We start from the raw sequence: 27,837 nt of genomic DNA, 5'->3' as shown, positions 1-27,837 counted from the left end.
GCCACAGGCTCTGCCACCAGGTGACATTGGGTGTCCCCAAGGACGCTTGACGAATGTCCCTGCTTGGTTTGGTCAGTCACGGAGCAGTCCCAAACTCCGCTCGCTGGGAGTGACCGGTGCCAGCGGATCCCGAGCCCCGGTCTCTTCCCGCTCTGTCCCCGCGCGGGCTGGAGCCCGAACCGCTGCCCAGGGGTGCTGCAGGCGCGGTGGCCCCGAGCCCGCTCGACTCTCCGCGGAGGCTTGCAGGGGACACGTCAGGGCTGCCCCGTGTGAGTCACAGTCCCAGCAGTGTCCCAAGGGCTGGGGTCCCCTCCTGGGGCCGTGCTGCTCAGGCGGGGAAGGGGCCCTGCCCCGAAACCTGCTGCCTTCAGGGAGGAGGCGACCCCAGACCGAGCTGGGGGTGCTGGCAGCAGACTCCTCTATAAACACCCCCAAACCTGGCAAGATCCTCCAGGGATCCCAGACTCTGAAGGGTCTCCCAGCCCCCAGGGAGGTTCTCAGAACCTGCTGGGTCCCCCAGCCTCATTGTGTCCCCCCAGCCTGTCAGTTCACTGCACACCCGGACCCTGACCCTGCAGGGTCCTTCGAGCACCGCAATCCTCAGGGGTGCTCTCCCCACCAAACCCCTCAGGGCACCCCAAGGTCCCCAGACCCTGCTGGGTCCCCTGGAATGCCCTAATACCACAAGGTCCCCTATGGAACCCCAAATACCCCAAAGTCTCCCCCCATCAGACCCCTTGGGCCACTGCTGGGGTCCCCAGGCCCTGCTGGGTACCCCCACGCCATAGAGTCCCCAGGACCCTGCAGGATCTCCCTGGCACCCTCAAGGAAGCTTAAGCCCTTCCAGCCTAATGGGTCCCATCCCAGTGGACCCCTCAGACCAACTCCAAGACATGTCCCCAGACCTCCCCCACCCCGCAGGATCCCTCTGGGACCCCCAAATCCATTGGGTTCCAGCCCATTGGATTCCCCAGACCCTGCTGGGTCTCGCCACCCCTGAAAGGGTCCCCTTCACACTCTGCAGAATTCAACTGTAACCCTCAAACCCATCAGTTCCAAACCCACCAGACTCCTCTAAAGGACCCTAGACCCCATTGGGTTAGCCCACACCAGGTGGTCCCCCAGATCCTGCAGGGTCCCCGAGGCCCCTCACACTCACCAAGGTGCCCCCGACCCCAGGACTCCCAAACCCACCAGGTCCCATCCCAACGGACTCCCCAGGACTACCTGAACGACCCAGGGCCTAGTGGACCCCCCCACAGCACTGGGTCCCACAGTTCCCTCAGTGAGCCCAACAAGGTGTCCCTCCACTTTCAGAGCCCCCAAACCCCCTGGGTCCTCACGGCTCAAACCCCCTCAAGTGCCCCAGACCCCTCCAGCTCCCCAAACCTCCCATGTCCCCACCATTTACACTTCCCAAAACCCTCTGAAGGACCGGATCCCCCCCACCATGGGGTCCCCCAGATCCTGCAGGGTCCCCCAGACCCACCAAGGTGTCCCCCACTTTCAGAACCCCCTGGGTCCCCACTCATCAATCCCCCTCGGGTACCCCAGACCCTTGCAGCCCCCCGGCAGCCCCGCAGCCCCGCCGCCGACCCTAGGCGGAGCCACGGGTGGCGGCGGGCAGGCGGCGCACAGGGGTGCCCGCGGCGGCCCCGCGGCTCCGTGCGGGAGCCCAGGGCACGCAGCTGCGGAGGGCGCGGGCGGCCGCGAGGAGCGCGCCGGGCCGGGGCCGCGGGCGGCGGCGCAGCCCCTTCTGCAGCCGCTGGCTCTGGGCCGCCAGGGCGAGCTGCGCCTGGGCCACGCCGGCCCCGAGGCGGCCCAGGGTCTCGGCGCGGGCGGCCAGGCGCAGCTCGGCGTGCAGCAGCGCGCAGTGCACCTGCCGCACCCGCCCCTCCAGCTCGGCCGCCGCCCGCCGCCGCCCCTCCGCCGCCACCAGCCTCCGCCGCGCCGCCGCCAGCTCCACCGCGCCCGGGCCGCCGCTCTTGCTGTCGCCGGCGCTGCCGCCGGGGCCACCGCGGGACGGGCGCTGCGCGTCGCCGCCGGTGGGGCTCGGAGGTGCCGGTGCCGCCGCTGCTGCAGCCATGGGAGCGGGAGCGGCGGCAGAGGGATGCGGCGGGGATATATAGCCCGGGGGCGGTGCTGGCGGCGGCGGCTCGGCCCCGACGGGGGCGGCTCCGGCACGGGCTCCGCACCGGCACGGGGGAAGGGGGTGGGGGACACGCGAGCCCGGACCGGGACGGCACAGCCCGGGGCTCGGTACTGCATCGGCACTGCACCGGCCCCGGGCTCGGCGCGGCAGCGGGGCGGGGCACGGCCCGGTACCGGACCGCTATGAGCTCGATCCTACACCGGGCTCGGTAGGGCACAGGTGCCGGCGTTGATGGGACCCCGGGCTCGGTACGGTACAGCCCTGGCTCGGTATGGCACCGTCAGGGGCCTGGGCTCGGTATCAGTCCCGGGCACCGAGCTCAGTACAGCTCGGTACGGCACCGGCCCGCTGGCGTTAGTGGTGCTGGAAAACTGCCCTCCTTGGAGGGGTCGGTGGGAAATGCGGAGCTGGGGACGGCTGGGATCACTGGGAAACGGTGAGGAGGGGAAGGCTGGACTGGGAGGGGCTGCGGCCGGGGCGTCCCGGGCACAGGGGTGTCCCTGCTTGTGCGGCTGTCACAGCAGCGTCGCTGCCAACGTCATTGTCATTGTCCTTTACACGGTATTGATACAGCTGGGAGCAGGCTGGCGGGGCAGGGGGCTGCAGGTGGGAGGTGCCGCTGCCACCTTGCTCTCCCCAGAGCCTGTTTTTTGGGGTTCCTCCTGTTGGAATGTCATCCTCATCGGCTGCATCTTCGTGTAGCTGCGTGGGTCTCACATCGGAGCAGTGGAGATGACAGAAACCAGGTGTCAAGGTTTCATCCCACCCCCAGACTGGAATAAAAGCCCAAGCCAAAAACAAAACCCAGCCTAAATCTGTTTCAGGCGGAGCCACACCCAGGCCTTCAGTGGATGTCGCCCACGGGGCTGGTGACATTTTTGCTTTCCTTACCTTAGGAGGAAAAAATACCCCATCTCTTGTGCTTTGCATCACATTCCTGCTCCTGCCAGGCTGCCACACGTCTGCCAGGCACCGGAGCAGCGTCAGCGGCTGCTGCGTCATTCCTCCGGCCCCCGCTGCCGGCTCGAACCATCCCCCGGCTGCCAGCGCCGCCCCCCGCCCGGGGTCGGAACGCGGCTCCGACCTTCCCCGGAGCTCCCCACGCTGCTCTCCAGGCCCTGGGAAAGCTGGAGGCCGGGCTGAGCGGTCTTCGTCTATCTGACACAAATGCTGCTCGAAATGGGGTGTGGAAGTTGAGGCGTGCTGCTCCACCGTGGAGTTAAAGCTCTTTTCGTGCTTCCTCTGCCCCCAGACCAAAAAAACTGTGGGGACAGGAGGGAATTAAACAGAGCTTCCTCCTCTCTCATTTTTTTGCTCTGATCTGGTGGAACCCGGACTCTCAAGGGTACCCCCAAAAGGGAGAAGGGCCGGGGTGTGACCTGCCCTGAGCTTCCCCCGTTCCCCCAAAATGAAACCCCGGAATCGCCGAGTTTAGAGGGAGCTCAGGAGGCCCCTGCTCCGTCATTGCCTGCTCAGAAAATAAACGCTTTTTTGGGTCACCCCCCGTGTCTGCCCTGCCTTCCCTGCTCCAGTCCCTGCTCCAGAGTGAGAAAAGGACATGGACAGGGGAAGCAGCTGTGCCTGGGCATGAGTATAAGAAATAAGAAGGTGGACTGGGGACACTGGGCAGTGAGGCTGAGGGCGAGCCCCCCGGAGCAGCCGTGCCTCCAGGCAGTCCCAGCACATCCCAGTAGCGAGCAGACAGGGGCTGGTAAATGCAAATTGTAGAAAAAGACAAGAAATACCCCTGCCCTGAGGTCAGGCACAGCCTGCGTCCCCAAAACCCTCCGGCACTGCAGGATTTCTGCTCGGGCTGTCGAGCTATTAATGATTTAGCAGAGGAGGCTGCAATTAGCAGCGCTCAGAATAAACCTCGGTGGTACAAAAGCCCGGTGAGAGCTTTGTTCTCCCTTTGTTCTCCCTGCCCTGGAAGTGCCCCTCTGCCGAGCCACCAGGCACTAGGACGGGACACCGGGACTGGACACCGGGACTGGACACCGGGACGCGACCCCGCCCTGCGTCCTGCGGCCAGCGCAGTCCCCGGCATTCCCCCGGGACACGAGGATTAGGGATGCAGGAGGGCAGAGCCCAGGGACGTGCAGTGGCCTCATCTCCAGCCTCCGCGCTGGGATGTGCTCCAGAAAAGCGAAGCCTTGTCACAGGCAGCAATAATTAATGTCGGTGCCCTCCCTCCCAGCCTCTCCCCAGGTTTTCTCCCGGGTGTTGCAGTTACCAGGGCAGGAGGGACTCAGGCGCTGCTCTTTCATCCTGGTAGTTTTAGGCAAGGAATCGTGCATCAGGATTTCAGGGTTAAGCCCCAGGGCTGACCCAGCTCCCTGTCCCACCACACTCTTGGAAACTGGCAGCAGACTCAGTGCACCGCTGCCGTTCCACCAGGCTCCCTCCCTGCTGCCGCCTTCCCAGTGGGATTTTTTCCTTTCCTCCGAACCTTCGGGGCAGGATCCGACCCCCCAGGAGTGAATCACCGGCTCTTTGGGATAGGGACACCTCGGGACAGGGATCCTCGGGGAGCGAGACTCTCGGGATGGGGACACTCGGGGTTGGCCCAGGGATCCTCGGGGCGGCGATCGGCCCCGGCAGGGGTCCCTGGGACCCGGACCTGGGAACGGGGGCTGCTTTGGGGCACACACCCGCGGGGCGAACGCTCGGGGGGCCCGGGGTTCGTACCCGGGATTTGTACCGGGTTTGTGCAGGGTTTGTACTCATGTTTGTACCCGGGATTTGTACCCGGCTTTGTACTCGGAGTTTGTGCCGGGTTTGTACCTGGGTTTGTGGCAGGGTCTGTGCCCGGGGTTTGTGCCCAGTGTTTGTGCGGGGTTTGTACCCGGTTTGTACCCAGGTTTGTGCCCAGTTCGTACCCGGGTTTGTGCCGGGTTTGCGCCCGGCCCTGCGCACGGAGCAGCTTCGCCCGCCGCGCTCTGCTGTCCCTCGGCGCGGCCCGTCCGGGTCACGTGGCGCACCTGGCCCAGGTGAGGCGGGGCCGGACGCGCTCCCGGCTCGCAGGTAACGAGAGCCCGGCCCGGCCCGGCCCGGCCCGACGCGACCCCGGCCCCCGCCCCCAACCCCGGCCCCGGCATCAGCCCCGGGCCCGGTCCGACCCCGCCACCGCCGCCCGGCGCTTCGCGGTCCGGCCCGGCCCGGCCCAGCCCAGGGGCAGCCGCAGGCCGCGACCGGCAGGGAGGGAGGGAGAGAGGGAGGCAGGGCACGTCCGTCACCCCCGCACCGGGATCCCCCCGGCCTGCCCCCGCCAGGCGCCCTCGCCCTCCCCGTGCGCCCCGGGCCCCCCGGCACAGGGACCCCCGTGTGGGGACAGCCCCCGCCGCCCCCGGCTGTCCCCCCTGTCCCCGCGCTGTCCCTTCCCGCTGCTCCGGGACCCTCCCCGCCCTGGCCCTGCGCAAGGCTGGTGGCAGTCGGAGCTCTTCCGGGGGTTTTGGGTCTCCCTGGTCCCTGCTGGTGTCGGCTCTGATTCCCGGGGGGCGCGGTGGGAGCTGTGCAGAGCAGGACAGGCGGGTATGGGTATGTTCCTGCTGCTCCTACTGCCAGCTTCTCCTCCCCCCAAAAATCCCCTGCCTGGGGAATGGTGGGGGCCCAAAAGGTAGGCAGAGGGAGCTCCCTTTGGTGCTCCGGTGGGTCTCCCCTTTTCCTTGCCTTTCGTTTGGGAGGGAAAAGGGTCAAACTTTGTTTGCCTGCCCCGTGGAGGAACCCTGGTTATCAGCTGGAGCGAGGTGGGTGTTTTGGGCCAGGGTCACAGGGGAGGGTTTGGTGAGAGGCAGTTCCTTGGGCAGGTTGTTCCTGTCCCAGAGAGCTGGGAGAGGGATGCTGGGTCCCCAGGGATGCACAGGGACAATGCTGGATCCACATTTACCCTGGGCCGGGATCTCCCTCCCTCCTGCTGCCAGCAGAGCAGTGGGGAGCAGGAGCCTAGCAGGTGACTTCCACCTCCTGGCAAGGCAATTAGGACACTTCCCAGCTGTGGATGCTTCCACAGAGTTCAGAGAAGCTGCAGCAGTGTGTAAATCCTGTCTGCTGGATTTAGGAGACTTTCCCTAGCTGCCAGCAACACCAGCAGCGTGGTTATTGTCAGATGGATGTGATGTTGTTCAGGAGATTCACAACTTAACTGAGCTTCTTTAAAACTTTCCAAGGAAATCCCGCCCTCTGAACAATGAAGATCTTGGACCCTGGCTAACTCTGAGTCCTGCAAACCCTTTGTGGATCATTCCTGGCTCCTCTGGAGCAGATGCTGAGGCTCTCTAGAGGGATCTGCAGTCACTCACAGTGCCTGTGTGAGAGCAGAGGAAGCTCCCAGCCATCGTGTGAGTAACACTTGCATGTGGATTTTGGTCTGAGCATTTATTTATGGCTGGGGGTTTTAGTCCAGCCCGTTCCTGTGCTGGGGAAGTTGCTGGATCAAGGAGCTGTGTCCTGTCTGTGCTCCTGAGGAACTTTTCCATGTGGTCCAGAGGTCCCAGAGCTGTGATGGGAATGGGCCAGCCCAGAGGTGTCTCTGGCACCTGTGCCTGCAGGTCTTTCCCTTAGAGCTGAGATAATGCTCCTCTCTCTGTCCCAGGTGCTCTGAAATATCAGAATGTTGTCTGTTGTTATGTAAAGGAGTGTTGCTGTGCAATGCAGATGTTGGGTCTCCCAGTGAGGCCTTGGAATGAAAAGAAACATCCCAGTAAGCAGTTCCCAGTTCAGCTCAAATGTTTTCATTTCATGGTGTTTTTCAGTCTGTTTTTAAATTTTGAACTGCATTGCAAAAATGAGGAAGATGAGGGGAAAAACCCCTGACTTGTTCTGAAGTGAAAGCAATCAAAACTCTGCAGTGATGCTTAGGTGAGGGAGCTCTGCCTGCTCTGCACTGAAATTGGAGCATCTGGGGCTTTTTATTTTGCATATTGCCCAGGAATGTGCAAAGGGAGCTCCTGGGATGAATTTTCATAAGGTAACAGAGCCAAAATATTCCTGGAAAGCAGCGGTGTGCTCTAACTGCCTGGCTTTCAGCCTGGGCCTGTTTCTTTGTGGGGAAAATGTGACTATTGGTTTAAAAACCAGGGAAAAAGAGGCAATGCTCTAACAAGGTCAGACAGATTTATTTATTCATGCTTGAAGTGCCCTATAGAAAGTCCGTAGTAAAACAAGAGCAGCCCTACAACAGTTACACTATGGCTGGGCTCTCACTGCTTATTAATTACCCTAATTAGTATTTAAAAGGATCTCTTGGAGGTGCAAGCAGTGTTAGCCAAGAAGCCTGGAAACCATGGAGAATTCTGGGACCCACCACAGCCTGGGATAAAGGCAGAGCAGTAGAAGTGGAGAGTGACAGCCCTGACCTGACTTTCCTCACATCACCCCACGCTGAGCTTTAATAACAAAAAGATTAAAACCAGGGAAAATGAACGTGCCAAAGTGTGAAGGTTGGCTCTGTGCAGAGAGAATGTGACAGTGCTCACTGTAAAACAGTTCCCTCCTGCCTGCAGACCTGGAGGGGCTGTGCTGGCATGGTCTGCTGTGGGATTTCTGCTTCTGTAGGGTTTGTAAAGGTTTTGTTCCCGTGAGGGGTGATTTGAGACCAACTTGTTGACAAGGTCTTGTCCTTAATCCAGATGAAGACATCAGGTTTTCATAGGGAAGTCTTTGACATCACCCGACCTTAGCATGACTGGCAGAAATCATTAGTGTTGGTAATGCTGTCATTGCTAAATCCTCTAAATTGAAATAGCAGCAAATAACGTGGAGTTGGAATTGGCACCTTGCATAATGATGGATTGCTTGTCATCTCCTCCTGGGCACGATGTGTTTTGAAATGGATAAGTGCTGTCAGGGCCCAGCCTAATCCTGAGGAATGCAAGACAAAGGGAAGTTGTTTAAAAAAAGATACTTTCCCTTTGGAGCCCGTCAGTGGCTCCACCTCCAGCTGTGCTGCTCCTTCATTGCTCTGGAGCTGACTCCTCTTCCAGCTGCGTGGAGGAAACTCTTCTGAAGGTTACAGGGATTTTGATGTCTGGAAATAACCCTTTTAAAGCATCTCTCTTCTGATGAGAGCATCTACCCAAAGGAAGCAGCAAGGCTTGGGTGGTGGGAGAGCCCCGGAACGCGGGCCCTGAGTGAGAGCAGCACGAGTCCTGACGCGAAATATTCCTGAAAACCATTGCAGTGTTGGCTTTGGGAATCTCTGGCTGTCAGATCCCTCTGTGCTGATGGACAGCTCGCTGAGGTGGGACTAGTGGTGGCTGGGTTGCTCTGGTTTGACCCCCTGTGTTCTGCAGGTGCCCGAGTGTCGAGCCATGCTGGGCCGGAGGAGCCGCCTGCCCCCCGAGCTGAGCGGCGCTCAGCAGCAGGAGCAGCCCTGCCAGGAGGCCGTGCCCCTGCGGGCACGGGCAGCCAGGGACCCAGATGTCAGCCTGGAGGTGTTCAGTGGCTCCACGCCCGAGATCAAAGCCAGCCGCAGCCGAGCCCAGCAGATGCGGGACAGGAAAGGGCGCAAGGCCGAGCTCAAAGACCCCAACGGCCGGGAGGCAGAGACCATCACCTTCATCTCTGGGACAGCAGAGGCTTCCCCAAACCAGAGCTTCTGCTGCTCCTCCCTGTCTCAGGCCTGGAACACATACAAGGCAGTTTTCTGTTGCATAGTGACGTGTGGGGGCTGCTTCCAGGACTGCAGTGTCTGCATTCCCTATCCGGGGCCTGCTGAGACCTCCACAGATGATGGGAAGAACGGAGACTACAATGGGCGGCTGCCAAACAGCCCCACCAACACCTCTCCTGCTGAGAAGAACGGGAACCAGATCAAAAAGTCCAGCATGGGCAGCAGTTTCAGTTACCCAGACGTGAAGCTGAAGGGCATCCCTGTCTATCCAAACAGGAACACCAACCACCACCTGGAATCTGATTCCTGCTGCAAGGAGCTGCTGGAGAAGCCCTTCAGGAACAGCATAGAAAAGCCGCCGCTGCCCAGCAGCCACCGGAGCTCGGAGGAGTACTATTCCTTCCACGAGTCCGACGTGGACATCAGTGAGCTGAACGGCTCCATGTCCAGCAGGCAGATCGACGTCCTGATCTTCAAGAAGCTCACGGAGCTGTTCAGCGTCCACCAGATCGACGAGCTGGCCAAGTGCACCTCGGACACCGTCTTCCTGGAGAAGACCAACAAGATCTCGGACCTCATCAACAGCATAACTCAGGACTACAACCTGGACGAGCAGGATGCCGAGTGCCGGCTGGTCCGAGGCATCATCCGCATCAGCACCCGCAAAAGCCGGGTCCGGCCCCACATCTCCATCCCGGCCAGCCAGAGCCATGAGGAGAAGTCTGGCCGGGGCAACGCGCCGGACAGCGGGAACGAGACAATGCTGGAATCCATGGTCATCAGCCAGGACGGTACGGGGGGTCCCTGGGGGTCCCTGGGTGCTGCAGGAGGGTTGTCTCATCAAAGCCACAGAGATGTGGCACTGCAGCGGGGCTGGAAGCTGGTCTGTCCCCAGTGGGCTTGTTCTGCTGGGGTGTGTGAGTGGAGAGCTCTGCGTCTCACCCTCCTACCTGTGCTGTGGCTTTCTTGAACCTGTCTTTCCTTGCCCATGAGGTTTGTGCTGAGCAATAGATGGGATTGTGCTGCTGCTGCTGCTTCTGCCTGTGCTCATCTAAGGGAGGCAGAAAAACGGTGAGTCAAACTGAACTGGTAGGACCAGACAAGCTGCTTGTGCCCGAGGATGTCCAGTTACTCAGCTGGCTCTCTCCCATGTGCTGCCTGGCTAATGCCACCCTTAGACTCCAGTGACAGTGTGTCCTCAGAGCCCAGACCTCCTCCACACAGTGAACATCCCTGCAAAGAGGAGGGAAGGGCTGTTCCACAGCACCAGTGCTGCTGCTTCTTCCTCCTTGTGGGAGCAGCCTCAAGTGTCTGAGCTCCAGAGCAGGTTATAACAGAGTTTGTTGTAGAAAAGCCTTGAAAAGCTGAGTGTGGGAGCAAGGAGATATCCAGAAGTAGCAGAGGAAACCGTGTGGGTGTTGTGCTTCCCAGATTAGCAGGGAGGCTGCTCCTGGGATTTAAGGACACGTGGCTCAGACTATCCGGACAATGGCAGAAGCAGTGGGAAGAATGAGATTCTGCCTGTCCTGTTCCCTGAGGGTGTTCCCTGACAGGGATCCTTAGTGCTGAGTCATCCTGTACCTCATCCTCTGCTGACTCCTGGCTTCCATTGCAGAGCTGGCCGTGCAGATATCGGAGGAGACCCCGGCGGATGTGATGGCCAGGAACATGAGGCAGCACAGCAGCGCAGGTAATGCACCTGGCTGGGCGTGGCTGCAGAGGAGAGCCCTGAACCTCCCCTCTTTCATGTCCTCACTGTCCACAAAGGCTGAGCTGACCCTGCTCCTCAGGTTCCCCTCAGTCCTCCTGGGCTTTTGGAGTGATGGAGCTCGGACACTCGCTGGGTTGGTGGATCTTTCTGAAAAGGGGTGAAATCCAAGAGTGGCATGTTCCCTGTCCTTGCACAGGACCCGACCTGAGAGCTTTCAGTCTCTCTGTACCTTGACAAAGTTTGGGGCTGAATTTGGGGTGTGACTGCCAGAGGTCACAGCTGGGTGAGACTGGGAACAAAAGGAACTGTGCAAAAGGGAAGCAGGCAAGAGTGATGGGCTGCCCCAAGCTCTGTCCTCCCAAAGAGCAGCCCAGGGCTACAAGACATGTTTCCTCTTGCACAGCAGCTCTGTCCTGGGAGATGGCTGCAATGCAGGCAGGGCTGTTCCCTGCCATGGCTTTGTGTGGCTTTCTCCTCCCTCATGGTACACAAAGCCTTTTGTGGCAGCTGCTTCCCCACTGCCAGGCTGCTGTGCTTTCCCTGGGCTAATGGCACCATCTTTTCTCTTTCCTCCCCAAGGCTCTCCAGCCAGCAGAGATTCCTCTTTCCAGGACACAGAGACTGACTCGTCCGGGGCACCTCTCCTCCAGGTGTACTGTTAAAGGACCCAAGCAGCAAGAAGGCATTCCAAGCCTTTGCTGCAGCCACAATCCTCCTCCTTCCATGTGGAGTGTGCTGTGCCATGTTTGATTATTTTTTTCTCAGTCTACCCTGATCCTTATTGAAGCCAGATTCGTCCTGCTGTCTGAATTTCACTGGATATTTTTGGGTTTTTTGGACAATCAAGGAAGCAAACTGCAGAGCTAATGAACTTGGGAGGTGGAATGTGTGCCCAGGGAGGAGAAGATGGACAAGGAAGTAGCAGAGAACTTGTGCCTCTGTGATTTCTGTAAATCACATTTAGCTCCAGCAGCCTCAGTGGCTCAGCCCTTTCCCTGCTTTGAGGACCTGTTGTACAGTTCTGCTTCCTGTCGTTGCCTGAGTGAACTTGGATGGGGAATAACTGTGTGGTGTCTCTGTGCTGGTGCTGATGTTGAGGTGCGGGCTGAGATCCTGCTCTCTAGGGACCCAAATCTCTATTTAAAGTGCCTGTCTTGGTCCCACAAACCCAAAGTCTTCTACTCATGGTGTTTTCAGTAGGCAGATCTGCCTTTCCCTGCTGAGCCTTGGTGTCACCTCCTGCTGCCTCGTGAGGAGAAGGTTCAGGTTTATGGGGTTCATTTAATTTGTGGCCTCTTGGCTTGTGTCCTGAGACGGGGCCAGTGCTGGGGGCTGGGGTGTCTGCTGGGCTGCCCCTGCATGAGCAGACTCTGGGGATCAGCTCTGAGCTCTGCCAGCCTGGTGGCACCCGGGAGCACACACTGACCTGCCAGCAGCTCTCCTCACCCCTCTGCCCAGCCCTCCTTGTTTCCCCTGGGAGAGCCTGGAGCAGGTGAGGGGAACACTTGATTCACTCCTAACTTTCTGTGCTTCAGAACTGGGCTGTTTGACTGTTCTGCTGAAAAATCCCTTCCAATCCTTTGGTTTGCTTCAAAAGGAAAGGCTCCTGAGAGTGTCAGCAGAGGGTTTGTGAGACACTGCTAGTCCCTGCCTTTCCCTGTGGGCACTCAGCACCTTGTCTTTCCCTTTGCTGCTCTCTGGAAGGCAGTGGGAGCCAGGAGATGGGCACTGCTATCCCGAGGGCTCAGTGCCAGCTGACCTGGAGGGCTGCAGCAGGAGGAAGCTGCATCTGTGGTGTTGTCACTTGGTTGTTTATCACAAAGTAAACACATCAAGCCATGGGACTTGTTTGGAGCTTTGGGTGCCCTTGGACACGAACAGAAAATGCTTCATTGAATTTACCAGCCGTAGGATAAACACACCCACTGGATTTTGGGGAGAGGGAAGCCCAAATAGGCCCCAGGCTTTGGTGTGGACCATAGTTTTGTGCCTTAGATGCACTGGAATATGCCTCAGTTGGACTGAAATGTGCCTTAATTGAACTGAAATGTGCCTTTATTTTATAGCTTGTGATTGCTCTTCAGAGGTTTGGGCAAGGAGGAAGGATTTAATTCCTCTCACGAGTTCTCAGGCTTCTTTAAAAGGCCAAAACCCTTTGAAATGGACAGTTCCAGTCCCTGTTAGAGCCTGTTTCTGTAAACCACTGGCTGTTTTCAGAGTGTGCTTCCAGAAATCAGGGGCATTACTGAGACCACACCTGGAGACACTGACAGAGATATTTCAAAGATAAAGGGAAGAGACTGAGTCTTGGATTTGGTTTCCTCTCCCTGCTTTGTGTTTAAAGCTGTTGGTTTATGAGAAATTGAGCTTATACAAGGAAAAGACAAGAAGCAAGGCCAGGCTGGGACTCCCAGGGGAGCTGTGTGAGGTCACCTCCTTCCGAATGCTGCCCATCCTGAGGGACCTGCTTGGCTTCTGCTTCTCATGGGTTTGTACGTCGTTATTTAGACAGGTTTCCTCAAAGCTGTTCTCTGAGGTGTCACATGGGTCACACTGACACAGCTCCATGGGCTGTGCTCTGGAGATGAGGGGTGAGCTGGGCTTGCAACGAGCTGCAATCACTGGTACAGAGCAAATACACATTTTTAGTGGTTAGTCTGGGTATGAAGAGTGAGCGTGTGGGGATTAAACTAGCCAAGAAAACCCCAAGCCCCCCAGAAACTCACTAAGAGGCAGACTGTCAACTCGATGGTCCCTGAAGCTGGTTCACCTGTGGTGTCTTTTGGGATTCTTTTGCACTCATTGGCCTTAAATGTTCTGGTTTCGTCTTTTTTATAAAGTAAAAGTTGTGCTCTTTACTGTGCTGTGACTTTTACATTCCTGTTTTCATCAGCCTGGGGATCCTGGGGTGGGGGTTGCGCAGAGGGTGGCTGATCCTGCAGTCCCAGATGGACAAAGACATTTTCATCCCTTTGGTAGCTCCAGGGGGATCCTGAATGCCAGGTTGGTGTCTGGATGCAAATGAAGGAGCCTCTGGGGAAGTGTTTGTTGTCATGCAGGGAAACTTGGACCTTCCCTGGGCAGTGATGCTGGAACTGAGCTCTGGAAAAGCTGAGCCTGGGGAGAGAATTCCCAGGTTGTCCCTGTGATGTCACCGGCTCGTGGCAGCAAATGTGGGGTTTGCTCTGCAGGATCAGCTCAGGGATGGAGGGTGGCCCAGCCTCTGACCCTGTGACTTGAAGGACCAGTTCTACACTTCCCAATTTCAGTACAAACTCCAGGATAACCTGCAGGGCTCCATTCCTGGCCGCTGATCTTCCCTCACCCTCCTGGGGCAGGGGCTGGGCAGGTGCCCTGGGGGTTTCCCGCCGATGCACAGGACCAGGATGTGTTTCCTGGGAGGATTTCAGAGCCATGAACAGGTAAAGGCTGCCTTCTCTCGGCTGAGAAGGGTCTCTGGGGATGTTTTTGTGTCTGGAGCCCTCAGACCAGCTGGGTGGGGCCTGTCAGCCCAGTTGTGTTCAGCAGTTTCCCAGTTTGCTGCATAGGCCTGGGTTTCCTTGCTCACATCCACACATGGGATGAGTCCATGGGGTTTTTGTCTGCAGGAAGTTGTTTGCTGTGGATGGAGCTATCTTGGCTCTTGCTGGAGTGGTTTTTGCTCTGGGCATTAGTGTTGAGTGTTCTGCTGAGTGAGCTGACTGGGTTGCCCAAGTGGAGACCTCACAAACACAAGAGTCTTTACCTGGCCACACACCTGTGGAGGTGTTCTCTCACACAGGTACTTCCTTCTAGGAGCCTGACTCAGCACCTGGCTTTTCCTGAAGACGTTGTTTGGTTTTATTGAGCTTGGTTTTGCCAGGAGAGTCTCCAGACACTCCCACTTTTTGGGTCTTTGCTGTGCTGTGCCCTTGGAGGGATCCCTGTCCTGCCCAGCCTGAGCTCTTCCCCTGCCCAGGGATCGAGTGAGGGCAGCTCAGGAGCTCTGCAGGGAATGGCTGCAGGAGTGTTAAAGAAATACCTCTCCATATCCACACCCTGAGCTGCTGAATTATTTATTTCAGTATGGCTTAGACATTAGGAAGCAGATGGATGGACCCTAATTCCTCACAGCCTGGCCCTTGCAGTAACTGATCAGCTGAGGCTCCTAAAACGACACAGTAACATCCAATACTTGCTGTTCCTGTTCCCTTCCTTGGGGTTTTGCTGTTTCATTGCTCTTCCCAAAGCAGTCCTGGAGACTGGGATAGTTCCCAAATGCTCTGAGCTGCAATATTCATTAATAAAAGCTAAGGAGTTGCTGTTAAAGGAAAAACCCAAATGACTGGGGAAAACTACCCTGTAGAAAGCTCTCTGCAGAGCCTGTTGTGCCTGCAAAGGCCTTGCTTTTACAGGAGGTGGGGAGGGGCCCTGGGCAGGTGAGGAGCTCCGGGCTCTGCCCTCCAGCTGGTGGCAGCACCGAAACGGCTTCTCCAGATGACCCGGCACCTCCAGGTGACCCGGCACAGGTATGGAGCGCCAGGGGGACCTCAGTGACCTGTCCCTGTCCAGCACCGCCCTTCCAGCTCTGCTGGGGCTCGGCACCACACAAGGGGATGTGTGCACGGTTTGGATCCTGGTGCTGCCCAGCACTTCCCTGCCGTGGGCACAGGGACAAGGCCACACTCAGTGGTCTCCAGGGACTCAGACTGAGGCTTTGCATTCCTTAAGCCCTGAGCAGCTGCTCTGACCCAGCAGGGTTTATCCCAGGGGAAGCTGCCTCAGGAAGCAAAAGGGTGCTCCCAACTCACTTTGGCCTGGGGACAGCAGTGGCCGGGGGTGTTTGCAGAGGACAAGGCCGGCAGTGAAACACCTTCTGTTCCGCTGGCCGAGGGGGCAAAGTCCAGGGGCAGCTCTGGGATCAGCCACGTTCACAAACACGGTCCGGGCGTTCACCTCCTGCGCGGGTCAGGGCACCAGGCATGACCCCGTTCTCCCACTGACTCTCCTTCCTCCCAAAACCTCTCCCCTGGCTTCCCTGCGGTTCCCTGACAGAGCTGAGAACAGGTTGAGGCTCGTCACACCCCAGAGCAGCCCAGCCCTCCCAGCTCACCTGTCCCACAAACCAGGGCTCAGTGCAGACAGGCAGGTAGCTCATTCTGGGGCTAAAACCTTCAAATCCAGCATAGTTCAAGGTTTTTTACGAAAACAGGAGATGCTGCTCTATTATCAGGGCCAAAGCAGGGGCAGGCAGGTGGGTGTAGGGGGAAGGCAGGTGGGTGAAGGGGATCTGTAAGACAAACAGGCAGGAAGATCCATCCCAGAGCAGTCCAGAGGCAGCTGCCCTGATCTGGGTCCTTGCTCACCCTCAAGGTCACTGCTCTGCTGGGTGGGAGCTGCTTTGTAACCCCAAGAGTCTGTAAAACTGAGAGACTTCACGCGAACAGTGCTCTGCTGCTCAAACACAACCCCACCACTCCAGGTGCTGCACCAGGCTGGACTTTGCCCAAACAGGATTTTCAGCCATTTGTGCCCATCCCTTGAGGAGGAGGTGGAAATGTTTGGGGGAGGCAGAGGGAAGAGCCACAGCAGCAGGGATCTTGGATAGAGCCCAGGATTTCCTGACACTCTCCTTGTTAGCTTGGCATAAAGGAGACCTGGGGCAAGGGTGGCTTCCTGGTGTGGTCACGTGCTGCTCTGTGGAGAGCAGAGCCTGGAGCAGCCACCTTGGGGTTTGAGCTGGGAATGGGGCTCAGCAGCACTCCTGAGCAAGACACAGCTCCCACTGCCACTTCCTGAGGGAGGGAGAGACCATCAGTCCAGAGCTGGGAGCATGAGGTATTCACAGGCAGCTGCAGAGAGCACAGGCACAGCACCCCCGCCATCCCTTCCTTCTCCCTCCCAGCCTGGATCCCAGATCCCTTCTGCCACAGAAACCACACACTCTGCCTGAGATATTCCACTTGTTTTCCTTTATGTTGCACTGCAGTTTTAACAGACAGGAACATGCAGAGTGATGCCACTCGTCAGCAGGAGCTTGCACAGAGCGCAGCGGGGAGAGAGGCTCTTGGGAAAGAGGCAGGAGACACTCCCAGCAACAACAGCATCCCCAAAGCCCCCCACATCCTCTCCCACCCACAGCCACAGACTCTCCAGCCTCTCCTTGCTCCAGGACAGCAGGCTGACCTCTCCATCTCTGCTGGGAGCCCCAGAGTGCTCCAGCTGTCCCACTTCTGGCACAAACAGGAGCAGCAGCAAGGAGAAGCAGGGTCTGTCTCCACTGCAATAGCTGTGCTTTTCAACTGCTGTTTTCACTTCCCAAGAAGGCAGGAAAAGATTTATTTTACAAAATAAACTGACCCTTGTTTTCACAGGAGAGCAGGAGGGAGTAGAACTCGGGAGTACCTGTGCCGGTGGCAAAGAGCAGATGAGCAGCTCGGAGCAACCCAGGGAAGTGAAGCAATACCTTTAGGATTTATCCCAAAACCTCTCAGGTCTGGCTCTCTCAGCTTTTTGGCTCTAACCCTCCTTCTCTCCTCACTGCCCTTTGGGAATTGTGGCAGATGGCTCTGTCTGGAGCTGCTCTGGGGCCCTGCCTGCTGCTCCCAGGACACTGAGGGTGACTGAGCAGGTGCCTCCACAGCAAGCTCGGGTGGGGGATGCTGAAGTTTTACTTGCCCAAGGTGAGGAATATCCAACCAAACATATCCTGCCCCATTCAATGGGCTGACTGAAAGAGGGGGGGTAGGGGAAGAGCTCAGTTGAATTTAGCCTTTGAAAAGTCCATTTCTGGATGCTGTTCCATGAACCTGCAAGGAAAACAAAGGCAAGAGTTAGGGTGAGTCAGCAGGAGCCAAACAGCTCTGTTTGGGGAGGGAAGTGTTTCTGCTTCCTGCACTTTGGAGTTTTGCTGTAACTCCATGCCCTCCACAGCAGGGAGGGCTCTGCTGAGCTCCTTGGGACACATTCCCTGGACTTTCCCTACAGACACCTTTTCCTCGGGTCAGTGGGAGCAGCATTCCTGCCAGCCTAGCAAGTCAGCAAGCCCAGACACATGAGAGTTGTTAATTCTCAAACACACACCCTTCACTGCTACCTCTGGGCTGGACACGTAGCAGCCACCACACTGACTGTGGGGCAGAGGGGAGATGGTGAAAGCAGATTAGGGCTGAAGCTCCAGCCTGACGGCTTTACTGGGAATATGGGGAATATCCCCAGTGCTCTGACAGTAAAAAGTCAGGGAGGACATGACCAGAAGTATCTGGTTTCACACCAGATGCAACCTGATTTCAAATGTCCTGCAGTCCCAGCAGAGGGAATCACAGAATAGTGTGGGTTGGAAGAGACTTCAAATATCATCTTGTTCCAACCCCCTGCCATGGACAGGGACACCTTCCAGGGACTATTTGGACTCAGGTTGCCACATCAGGAAGTTCTGAGGGCAGTGCTTTGTGCCCAGGAGTGCCCAGTGCACACAGAGGCTGGTCTGCTCTGCTCCCCAAGGGACACAACACATCACAGCCCTGTGGAGGACACACAGCATGCAAGTAAGGGCAGCTTGGTCTCCTTTGTGTTCCCATCTCAGGGTTTCCCCTGGAACACCCCCACAGCGTTTCCACTTTCCACTTCCAGGGCCATCTGTGCTGTGAGGATCATGTCCTTGTTTGGCAGCCAGGACAGCTCCACTGGCAGACATCAGCACCCACATGGGTGTCACTGAGTTGCCTTTGCCCTGGACAAAGTCTAAACTTCCTCTCCATCCTTTGCCAGCCAAACTTCCAGAGCACCAAACAAGTGGCCCTGCCAGTGAGGTGTCCTGCATGTGCCTTCCTGGGAGCAGAGGGTGCTTCCCATCCCACTGACCACCTGCCTGGGCTCTGCTCTGGTCAAACCCCACTCAGCTTCACAGAGAAGCTTCTGGCACTACAGATAAAGCCAAGGGAAGCAAGGAGTCAGGTCAGCCACAGCAATCCTTCACCCAGAGATAAAGTGTGGGGCTGCATTTGCTGAAGAAGCTGTGTGACCCAGAATTGCCTCCACACCTTCCCAAATGGCCTTGGGAGCTCCAGGAATAATTTCTCTGCCACAGTGCATTTGTGCCAAACAGGGCAATAAAGCCATAAAAGTGGCTTGGGGACACCTGTCTGGAGGCAAGTGCAGGGAGGGAGGGAGGGGTGATTAGCCGGCTACCGAGGGAGATTAGACACCAATCAACACCATGTTAAAGTTCAGCAGAGATGGCACCTCCAGTTCTAAACGTGCCTTCTGGACTTGAAATGAGCAGATTACGACAATTCCAGAGCTAGACTATTCCTGAATTTTCCCACTAGGCTTTCTACCCCCACAGGCTTTTACAGACGCTGGTGGTTGGCCAACAACACAGTGATGTGCAGACGTGAGCATGGCTAGGACTGTGGTCCAAGCTGCCGTTCCCTTATTTGTGCCAGAGAGGAAAGCAAAACCACGCAAGGGCACGAGCTGCACCCACTTTTTCAAAATATCCTGCTTCTTCTGCTCATCAGAGGTGGGCAGGCCCATGGACTTCTGTCGTTGGTCATACATCATCTTCTCCACCATGCTGCGAGTTTCGCTGTCCAGGTCTGACAACTGAAAGCAAGATGCAAATTGGAACGACTCTGGGCTCAGCTGATGTAATTCCTGAGCAGGCTCTGTCCCATAAAACAGAAGAATTCTTACCTTTGAATTCTCTGGATTAATTTTCTTGGTGTTGATTTCTGGGTCTGTGGAGACCAGTTTGTTCCACCATTCCATTTTGTTGATCTAGAGGACAAAGAAGCAAAACCAGTTTATTGTTCTTGGACTTGTTCTAGGGTTTTTAAGTCTCAGTCACAGGGAAAAAAATTATGGAATCAAACTTTATTTGACAGTTTTCTAAATATCAGTAAAATCTGAACATAGATAAAGGGTATTTTTGTTTCAAATTACTTTAGGCAGCCTAAATTTTTCGCAGCTGGGAGATCTGAGAGAATGTCAGATGTCCCATTTAGCATGACATAAATGGGATTACGACAAACCACCTGGAGAGGCCCAAAGGGGACACAAGAAGGGACACAAGGAGGTCTGTCCCTGGATTTTCATGTCACTAACAGATGTCAAAACACACTAAAGGACAACATTAAAATGACTGTTTTCCTTCCAGCTTTTCCTGAACTGCTGAGAAATACACTGGGTATCCTGGAATAGCATAAAATTAGGCTGAAGATGGGGGAATTTAAATACCCCACTACCAGTGGCACCATTGACACTGTGCCCATGGTGTCCCTGTTTCAGCTGAGAGCCCAGAAGAGGCAGCCAAGCCTGACTCCTGCCCAGCCCATCCTGCTTTACCTTCTCCAGGTGCACGGTGACTGTTTTGCCATCCTCAATGAGCCAGGAGCTCTCCTCCACCTTGACCTCATTGAAGAGCTCCCCATCAATGACAGGAGGGTGGCCCTTGAGGCCGACCTTGAGGCGGCGTCTCTGGATATCGACCACCACGTCCTTGCCCTTCAGCCTGAAGCTCACCTTGAAGGGGACAGCCAGCTGCAGCAAAAAGGAGCAGATCTGAGCAGCTGGGCAGGGAAATTCCTCCTTACCCTCCCATACTGCTGTTCCAAGCCTTTCTGCCTTGGTTTCACCAGAGCCAGACAGAGCAGAGACTCTTTTCCTTGAGGTCCTGAGCGAGCAGGAAGTGAAAGGAAGGGACCATAAAAAGGGAATCAGATTTTAATGCCCAGTTAAAACAAGACCAAAACTTGGCAAAGTACAGCTCCTGGGAATTTTACTGAGTTACCAAGCTCTCTGCCAGCTATTGAAACAGTGCTGTTTCCAACAAACTTCCAGAGGCAACTGAGACACAGGGAATTGGCTTCACCTCTTACCAGCACCTGCTCTTATTCCCTGTCTCAGATTCCTCAGATCCTGGTCATAAAGCACTACTTACATCCAGTTCTGAAAGAGTCTGTGTCCATCTATAATTTGGAAGGTCAGCTCCATTGCCAGAGTTGGGCTTAAGTTTTCCTTTATCCTTCTCATCTTCCTCTTCATCATCTGATCCCTAAGCAATCCAAGGTAAGGAAAAAAGCTTTTCCAGTTTCCCTTGTAACAACTTGTTTGCATTTTATATCCACTTAAATTTAGCTCCATAATTAATAGCTGCTTCTGGTAAAACATGACTACAAGAAAAAAAACCCATAAGCCCTCTGTACTGACACATTTAGGAATTAAGTATGTATTTTTAAGACCAAAGTTTCTAATTTGTATTTTCAAAGTGTGTATTTTGGACAGGACTTGGAGTAAGCTGGTGCAGTGGAAGGTGTCATGGCAGAGGGTGGAACAGGATGAGCTTTAAGGTCCCTTCCAACCCAAACCATTTTATGATTCTAAAGTATTTCCAGACGAGTTTTACCTGTTTGTTGGAATCTGAAGATTCACCTTCCTCCTCCTCCGAGGGTTTCACTGGGACACTGTTACCCTGCCCTTGTGCCTCTTTCTTCTGTTTGGAAAGAGAAAAGCACGAACAGGCTCAGCCAAGACCTGGCACTTTGTGTCACCTCCTGAGCTGGCACTAGATGGCCTCAGCCTTTCAGCTCCAGCTGAAGAGCACCGCTCACTGCATCCTATTCTCAGGCCTCAGAAAAGTCACAGGAAAGAGGTACAGCCCAGGGGAACATCTTGGACAAAGAGCAAGCCTGAGCCGCTCTCACCCCTCAGAGCCACGGGGAGGACAAAGCTGCACCTGCAGGTAGCCGACAGGCTCTCACCTGGTTGATTTCGAGCTGCAGCCTCTCTGCCTCCTCGTCTGTGAGCTCCTTGATGCGCGGCTCACTGTTCGGCTGGTGCTGGCTGGCCAGGCGCGCGGCGCGCTCGGCCTTCTCGCGCCGCTCGGCCTCCTGCCGCGCCTTCTTCTCCCTGCGCTCCTTCTGCGCCAGCTTGTTGTGGTGGCTGAAGGCCTCTGTGATCAGCTGAGGGACAGGGCACACGGGGTTAAACAGCACCACCCACTGCACACCTACACCCAGCCAGCTCACTCTCCTGAGGAGCACAAGAACATCTGCGGAGTCACACAGAGGTCGGGAACCTTCCCTTCATCTTTGCCCAATTTTTTTTTGACTGGAAATCTAGAGATTTTGCAATTCAAAAAACAGAGGAGGAAGTGAAAAGGGAGGAAAAAAGACAAATTTCTAAATATTTAAATGTGGTCCTTCCTAGTTACAGGGAGTATGTTTCCAGGAGATTGCAGTGAAATAAAACCCTCCAGTTATTTTGTCCTTCGTGCAATTCCAGCAGGATGAGCTGATGGCCAACCCAGCCACCTGAAGCTACTCCATACCTCCAGGACAGCTGGACACACCAGATCCAACTTTTTTACCTACTTCTGACCTTTCCCATGCCTGGCCTTTTCTTCAGATGGAGCCTCGGTGCCACGATTTAGAGGAGAAATGCTTGAAACACTTGTTTTTACACTGAGGGGTGAGCTCCTCCGTAAATCTTTCGTTTCAGCCTCACTCCCAATTCTCTGAAGGTTGTTGTGACTCTGGGAGGCAAAATCCCAAGGTCTCTGATGCCAAGGGCCACGTGCTCAGCGGGAAAGCTGAATACACAGGCAGGGAGCCAGAGAATTGCCCCAGGGTCAATAAGGCCAGGGGTGCTGTGCACAGCAGCACGTAAGTGAGCTGAGGTCTGCCCCAGAAAATAACACAGATCCTCAGACAGGAATCAGAGGGGGAACATTTATTTATATATATCTCAGAAGCTTTGGGGTGGGAGGGGAATCCAGAACCTTTTCCAAGCAAACTGTAGTTTGTAAGCAAGCACTGGGTATTTCTGCTTTGCTTTACAAGCAAGCATTGTTTACACAGCTTGGCTCCAGCGTCTCCTGGAGTACAGAACGCAAGATGTGCATCCCCCAGGATGTCCCAGCCTGTCCCCAACCCCATGATCCAGGGTGAGGAAACCACCTTCAGTGCCTGACCTTGTCCGTGTCACTGCCCACACCACGAGCCTGCTGAAATGACCCCCAAAACATGCAGTGACTTTCCCACCCTCTCCTTTCTCTTTCATGCCAAGGGCTCAGCAGGACTGGGGAAGCAGCTTCTTCCCCATTTGTTGTGGTTCCCGTGGTGTCATAGCACTTTTCCAGGAGGCCATGAAGTATTCTGACAGGTGCCACCCCCCAAGGCACAAAGGCTTTTCTTTCAGTTGCCAAGGACAGTAGCCAGGCACCTCTGAGTTGCCACTCAGGTGGGATCACACAGCCCCCAAGAACGGGGGAGATCTGCTCTCCATTCCAAGAAAAACGACAGCAGGGTTCACCTTTCTTTCTTTCAGAGAATCACAGGATGTTTTGGGTTGAAAGGACCTCAAACCTCTCCAGTTCCAGCAAGGGCTCCCTGCAGGAGAGGGGATGCTCCCTCCAGGCTCCAGCCAAGGGGCAGCTGCATGTGCAGAGCCGTGAACTTTGTGTTTTTCCTGGCCTGAACAAACAAGGTAACCATCACCTGCTGGGGTCATCACCTGCTGTGTCACTGTTAAGTCAGTGTGTCTGGCAGGTTTGCTTTCCAAACTAGCCTTTGGTCAGAGCCTGGCAGGAGACCTGCACTGAGGTACCATCCCAGCAGGGAACTGTGTGCTCCTCACCTCTGCCAGGGGCAGCTCTGGGTTTTTCCTTCCCTCGGGAGCTGCTGGTGCCCACGTGCGCCCACAGGCTGGGAGCTGCTCAAGCAGGGGACCCCTGGCATGGCACAGACACGGGTGGGATGGAAGGGAGAAGAGTTAAATGCCTGGAGGCTACTTTTTACCTTCTCTGCTACTCCGTCCTCTCCCCCGGTGAAGAAATCCGTCTTCCTCCTCAGGAAGCTGAAGAAGGTGTTCACGAGCTGGGCAACAGGGAGAGGGAAAAGGAGCAGTGAGCCCAGGTCACTGAAAGCCACCTCGTGTCCCTGGAGCAGCCTTTATCCTTTGTCCTCCCTATCTGTGGCTGTGCCAGCACTGCCCTGGCATCAGCCCCGTGAGCACTGCCTAAAGAACAGCCTCAGCTGTGCAGATCCAACCTGCACAGAGGGGTTTGTATGGTTTGCCTGAAGAAAGGCAGCAGTTCATTCCCAGCTCAGGCAGGAATGGATTTATGCATGCATACACACCTACATCCCACATATATATTTTTTTTTTAATATATGTACACATAGCATGTTTTGCTTCTTTGCACACCTAAAAGCGTGCAAACTCCTTATTTTTACAGCTGCCAGGGACTACCGATGCATGAACCAGCACCTCCAAACCCCCTCTGGAAACCCATGTTCCCTTGGCTGATCTTTATTTCCCAGGATTCCTGTCCCGTGGGGGTTCCACTCTGAGGTTCTGCCACAACACGAGGGGCTGTTACAGGACCATTTTTTATTGAAAATTGTTTCTGAGTGGGATGTTCCCACAGCCTCCAGCCCTGCTGCTGGTCATGCCCTGGATCCCGGAGCCCCCAGCCCGAGGGACCGGGCTGGGACCGGGCTGGGTGAGCAGATCCCGAGCACGAGGGGATCCCACGATCACGGCCAGGCCTCACGGGGTTGTGCTGGGAGGGTGAACGGGGGAGCTCGATCCTTCACTGTGCTGCTATGCCCCGCTATGACCCATCACGGGCACTGCCGGGGCCCCGGGGCCGGGCTGCGAGGCCTCGGTGAGGGCGCCGCGGCGCCTCGTTACCACCGCGCTAACTAACGAGCGGGGCTGGCGCTGCCGGGGGGCGTTATTGCCGCTCCGGGAGCAGCGCACGTGCGTCCCCTGCTCCACGTGCCGGGGCGGGGCCCGAGGAGGCCGGGCCGCTCCCCGCTCGCTCCTCCGGTCCTGCCCCGCCCTCCCCACTCCCGATGCCGGCGGCGCTACCTCGCGCACGCCGCCCTGGTGCTGCTGGGCCATGGCGAGCAGCATCCCGTCGAAGCGGTCCTCCTGCTCCGCCGCCTCCTCCGCGCTCAGCCCCATCGCGCCGCCGTTCCCGCACCGGGCCGCCACCGGAACCGGAACCGGCGGCCGCGGAAGCGCGAGACCGTCCCCGCCCGCCAATCCCAGCGCGCCCCTGCACCGCCCTCTCCGCTGATTGGTCGCGAGGGCTGTCAATCTTCCAGGAAAGGGCGGGGCGCGAGGCGCGGCGGGGTTGTTATGGCGACGGGCCGGGCGGGCCGCGGTGCCCGGAGCGCGGAGAGGGCCCGGGCCTGGCCCTTCCTGCCGGGGATCCGAGCGCGAGAAGGGCCCCTGGGCCTCCTTGTCTCCAGGCTGAGCCCCCACCCCTCTCCCTCAGCCGCTCCTGGGGCTCCAGCCCTTCCCTGGACAGCTCAATATCTGTCTTGCAGTGAGGGGCCCAAAACTGGGCCCAGGGCTTGAGTGCGGTGCCACCTGAACTGTCACTGCCCACCTTGGCTCATGTTCATGCTGCTGACCAGCACCTCTGGTCCCTTTCCACTGGGAAAACAGGACAATCTTGGCTTCTTTTTCTGTACTTTTCTCTCATTCTGCAAATGGGAGCACTTTCCCTTTCCCAGCCCTGTGTTTCCTCTGCGAGACACGACCCCTGGGCCCATCACAGCCTGCCGGTTCACCAGGTTCCTCTTCCTCCACCACAACAAGAGGCTCCCGAGCAAGGCCAAGCAAACAGCTACTGATAACACAACTTCCAGGTTGCTCTTCCAAGGCCGGGCGCCGGGGCCGTTGAACGCTGGGCCCAGACGAGCGCCCCGTGTTTGTCTGTGAACCCTGGCAGCGACACCTGCTCGATGGGGCCTTGGTGCCATGGTACAGCCTGGGGTAATGACTCTGTTTATCCTGTTTGGGTAATCCTGATAAGGCCACACAACCCCTCCCCGCCGATTCATTGAGAAAAACAGCCGTTGACCACGCCGGGAACTCGCCTAGCCCGGCCAATCAGCCCGGCAGCCACGGGGTTGGTCGGGTGGTTTTAATGAGGGCTGCTTAATCAGGGCGGTCAAGGCTGTGGAGGGGTGTTCACTGTGACCCAGCCTTATAAGAGCTGGCTGGAGCAGCCACGGGCTGCCAGAGGTGGCAGGACGGGGACAATCCGGCCAGTGACATATTTTGGAAGGGATTTTGTGTCTCTCTCTCTCTCCCACCGGCTGAGTTTCCACAAGGACCTGGCTTAGCCGTGAGCACCAACATGGATCCGGGCTGCGAGAGGTGCCGGTGCCACGGCAAGGACAGGCACCCCGCCATCCTGTACACCCTCCTGAGCCAGAACCTGCAGCCCGGCGGGGCCCGGCAGCACTGCCTGTGCCCCCAGCGCCGCACCGTGTGCCTGCGCACGCCGCACCTCACCTGCCGGGCCGCCTCCCACGTGCTGGTCAAAACCATCAACTTCATGAAAAACGTCGCTGCCTTCCACCTGCTGCCGCGGGAGGATCAGCTGCTGCTGCTGGACAGCTGCTGGGTGCCCCTGTTCCTGCTGGGGCTGGTGCAGGAGATGGTGACCTTTGAGGTGATGGAGGCCCCGGCCCCCAGCATGCTCAAGAAGATCCTCCTCAGCGGCCAGAGCAAAGGGCAGGAGCCCGAGGGGACACAGCCCACGCTGGCGGCCGTGCAGCGGCTGCAGTGGTGCCTCAACAGCTTCTGGAGGCTGGACCTGAGCCCCAGCGAATTCACCTACCTGAGGGGAGCCATTCTCTTCAATCCAGGTGAGTGCCAGGCCCTCGTGGCTGTGCTGGCCAGCGCTGGCAGCAGGACACAGAATCACGGCGTCCCAGAGCCACTGAGGTTGGGAAAGATCCCCAAGACCTTGGAGTCCACCCTGTGCCACTCCCCACCTTGTCACCAGCCCAGAGCACTGAGCGCCACGCCCAGGGATGGGGGTCCCACCACCTTCCCAGGTGAAGGCAGACCTCGTGGCTTGGAGAGGCTCAGAGATGGGCAGGTGTGAGAGCAGAGAGGGCTGGTCACCTTTTCCCTAACTCTGGTCATTCCCAAATGTACTGGGAAGGAAGGATGTCAAAACCTTTGCCCTCCCTGCAGACAATAAATCCTGGATTCCTTTACTTTTAAAGCCTGACTTTACCATTTATGTGCTTTCCCTCCTGGAACAGCTGCTCCTCAGCAGTGCTGTGTGCATCTCCTTAGTGTGGCCCTAGAGATCCCTTCTGAGAAACGGGGAAGGGTGGCAATGGGAGAATCCTGGAGCTGTTTCCCATCCTTCCTCTCCCTCTGCTGTCCCTCGCAGACATCCCTGGGCTGAGGGCTGCCCTCTACATCGAGAGCCTGCAGTGGGAGGCGCAGCGGGCACTCCGGGAGCTGCTGCACCCCGAGGACCAGGCCCGCTTCTCCCACATCCTGCGGGTCACCTCCTCGCTGAGGTCCATCCCTGCCGCCCTGGTCACGGCTCTGTTCTTCCGGCCGGTCATCGGGGGCGCGGCCATGGGGGAGCTGTTGGCCGAGATGCTGTTCGAGGCGCCGGGCTGGCCGCAGGCGCCGTGGCTGCCGCTGCCCTGCTGAGCCCGGGCGCAGGAGAGGAGCGCTCCGGACCCTGCGGGATCTCCGCGTGCCGCTGGCTGGAGGAGCCTTGGGGAAGCAGCTGTGGCTCAGCAGGTTCACAGCGGCTCCTTCTTCGCCTGGGCCGCTCTCTGGCCCAGGAAGTGTGAGTGGGCAAAGGGTTTTCCTGCCCTGGTCCCAGTTTTTACTGGTTCTGCTGTGAGCTCCAAGCAGTGAGGGCTGTCCTCAGCTTGATCCCGTGGTGTCTGACAGCCTCAGTAGGATCACTGACCAATGGAATTAGCTCTGGGTCTGGCTTCCATGCTTGGAATCTTAGAAACACTCAGGACATTTCTTCAGGGAAAAAGCCAGAGTGTTAAATACTACAGGGTGTACAGACTCACCCCTCTTTTCCTTAGATTCTCTCTTTCCTCCATAATTCCATGAACTACAACAGGATTAAGAGCACTTAGCAGCACCTAAACCTACTGCACCTCATTTGGGGCTCTGGGTTTTCCTGTCCGTGTGAAAAGTTAAACCCAAGCAGAGCGGGTTTAGTGGGAGATCCAAACCTCCCTCCCTGGAGTTGGAGCCAGGTGCACACCTGGAAAACTCGCTCCTCCTGCCTCCAACACGTGAGGTGTCAGTATTTTGTAAGTGTACATTCACGTGGTTTGTATATAAGATGCAATAAATTATTTTTTTAATAAAATGTTTAGTGTTTTGGAACACAGTGGTGCCTTTTTAGCGACGGTGTTGAATTTGGGGTGGGCAGAAAAAACTGCAGGCATGGAAAAGACAGAATAGAATAAAAAGGGATTTTCCATAAAGATCCATCTGGCAATGCACACAGGTCGGTTGCTGTCAGTGGGAGTGCTGGACGAGCAGCCCCTGCGTGCTTCTGGCACAGAGAAATTCCAGGGG

The 27,837-nt window shown here is 56.9% G+C and overlaps 4 protein-coding genes across 5 annotated transcripts; 2 read left to right on the top strand and 2 right to left on the bottom strand.

The window, feature by feature from the left end:
• Positions 1 to 1,597: 1,597 nt before the first annotated feature.
• TRNP1 (TMF1 regulated nuclear protein 1) lies at positions 1,598 to 2,086 on the bottom strand. The gene has a single exon (XM_053999107.1). The coding sequence runs from the start codon at positions 2,084 to 2,086 to the stop codon at positions 1,598 to 1,600; it is 489 nt and encodes a 162-aa protein (XP_053855082.1).
• A 3,026-nt stretch (positions 2,087 to 5,112) lies between these two features.
• On the top strand, positions 5,113 to 13,336 carry KDF1 (keratinocyte differentiation factor 1). Of its 2 annotated transcripts, XM_053998987.1 has the most exons (5): positions 5,113 to 5,176; positions 6,319 to 6,489; positions 8,443 to 9,553; positions 10,378 to 10,452; positions 11,053 to 13,336. In XM_053998987.1, exons 3-5 carry the CDS (start codon positions 8,461 to 8,463, stop codon positions 11,133 to 11,135), a joined length of 1,251 nt encoding a protein of 416 aa, XP_053854962.1. In that variant the 5' UTR covers positions 5,113 to 5,176; positions 6,319 to 6,489; positions 8,443 to 8,460; the 3' UTR covers positions 11,136 to 13,336. The 2 variants fall into 2 exon arrangements, with proteins under 2 accessions (XP_053854962.1, XP_053854963.1); XM_053998988.1 differs by lacking the exons at positions 5,113 to 5,176; positions 6,319 to 6,489 and adding an exon at positions 6,916 to 7,009.
• Positions 13,337 to 16,402: 3,066 nt separating this feature from the next.
• On the bottom strand, positions 16,403 to 24,518 carry NUDC (nuclear distribution C, dynein complex regulator). The gene is made up of 9 exons (XM_053998759.1): positions 24,331 to 24,518; positions 23,253 to 23,330; positions 21,216 to 21,416; positions 20,861 to 20,947; positions 20,396 to 20,509; positions 19,801 to 19,995; positions 19,150 to 19,233; positions 18,941 to 19,059; positions 16,403 to 17,261 (listed from the first exon to the last, which is right to left on the bottom strand). The coding sequence occupies exons 1-9, from the start codon at positions 24,424 to 24,426 to the stop codon at positions 17,210 to 17,212; spliced, it is 1,026 nt and encodes a 341-aa protein (XP_053854734.1). The 5' UTR covers positions 24,427 to 24,518; the 3' UTR covers positions 16,403 to 17,209.
• Positions 24,519 to 24,653: 135 nt separating this feature from the next.
• On the top strand, positions 24,654 to 27,642 carry NR0B2 (nuclear receptor subfamily 0 group B member 2). Its single transcript, XM_053998760.1, has 2 exons — positions 24,654 to 26,126; positions 26,666 to 27,642. The coding sequence occupies exons 1-2, from the start codon at positions 25,613 to 25,615 to the stop codon at positions 26,935 to 26,937; spliced, it is 786 nt and encodes a 261-aa protein (XP_053854735.1). The 5' UTR covers positions 24,654 to 25,612; the 3' UTR covers positions 26,938 to 27,642.
• The last annotated feature ends 195 nt before the right edge of the window (positions 27,643 to 27,837 follow it).

The sequence above is a fragment of the Vidua macroura genome, chromosome 25 (assembly GCF_024509145.1).
Source record: "Vidua macroura isolate BioBank_ID:100142 chromosome 25, ASM2450914v1, whole genome shotgun sequence".
Classification (NCBI taxonomy): Eukaryota; Metazoa; Chordata; class Aves; order Passeriformes; family Viduidae; genus Vidua; species Vidua macroura.
Note: the sequence above shows the minus strand (reverse complement) of the source record. Positions and strands in the feature narration are given on the sequence as shown.

Coding starts and splice junctions, on each gene's coding strand:
- NUDC (XM_053998759.1), bottom strand. CDS start 24,426: ATGGGGCTGAGCGCGGAGGAGGCGGCGGAGCAGGAGGACCGCTTCGAC. Junction 21,417..23,252: donor AGGACGGAGTAGCAGAGAAG/GTAAAAAGTAGC, acceptor CCTGTCCCTCAG/CTGATCACAGAGGCCTTCAG. Junction 19,996..20,395: donor AGACTCTTTCAGAACTGGAT/GTAAGTAGTGCT, acceptor TTTTTGCTGCAG/CTGGCTGTCCCCTTCAAGGT.
- NR0B2 (XM_053998760.1), top strand. CDS start 25,613: ATGGATCCGGGCTGCGAGAGGTGCCGGTGCCACGGCAAGGACAGGCAC. Junction 26,127..26,665: donor AGCCATTCTCTTCAATCCAG/GTGAGTGCCAGG, acceptor TGTCCCTCGCAG/ACATCCCTGGGCTGAGGGCT.
- TRNP1 (XM_053999107.1), bottom strand. CDS start 2,086: ATGGCTGCAGCAGCGGCGGCACCGGCACCTCCGAGCCCCACCGGCGGC.
- KDF1 (XM_053998987.1), top strand. CDS start 8,461: ATGCTGGGCCGGAGGAGCCGCCTGCCCCCCGAGCTGAGCGGCGCTCAG. Junction 9,554..10,377: donor CATGGTCATCAGCCAGGACG/GTACGGGGGGTC, acceptor CTTCCATTGCAG/AGCTGGCCGTGCAGATATCG. Junction 10,453..11,052: donor GAGGCAGCACAGCAGCGCAG/GTAATGCACCTG, acceptor TTCCTCCCCAAG/GCTCTCCAGCCAGCAGAGAT.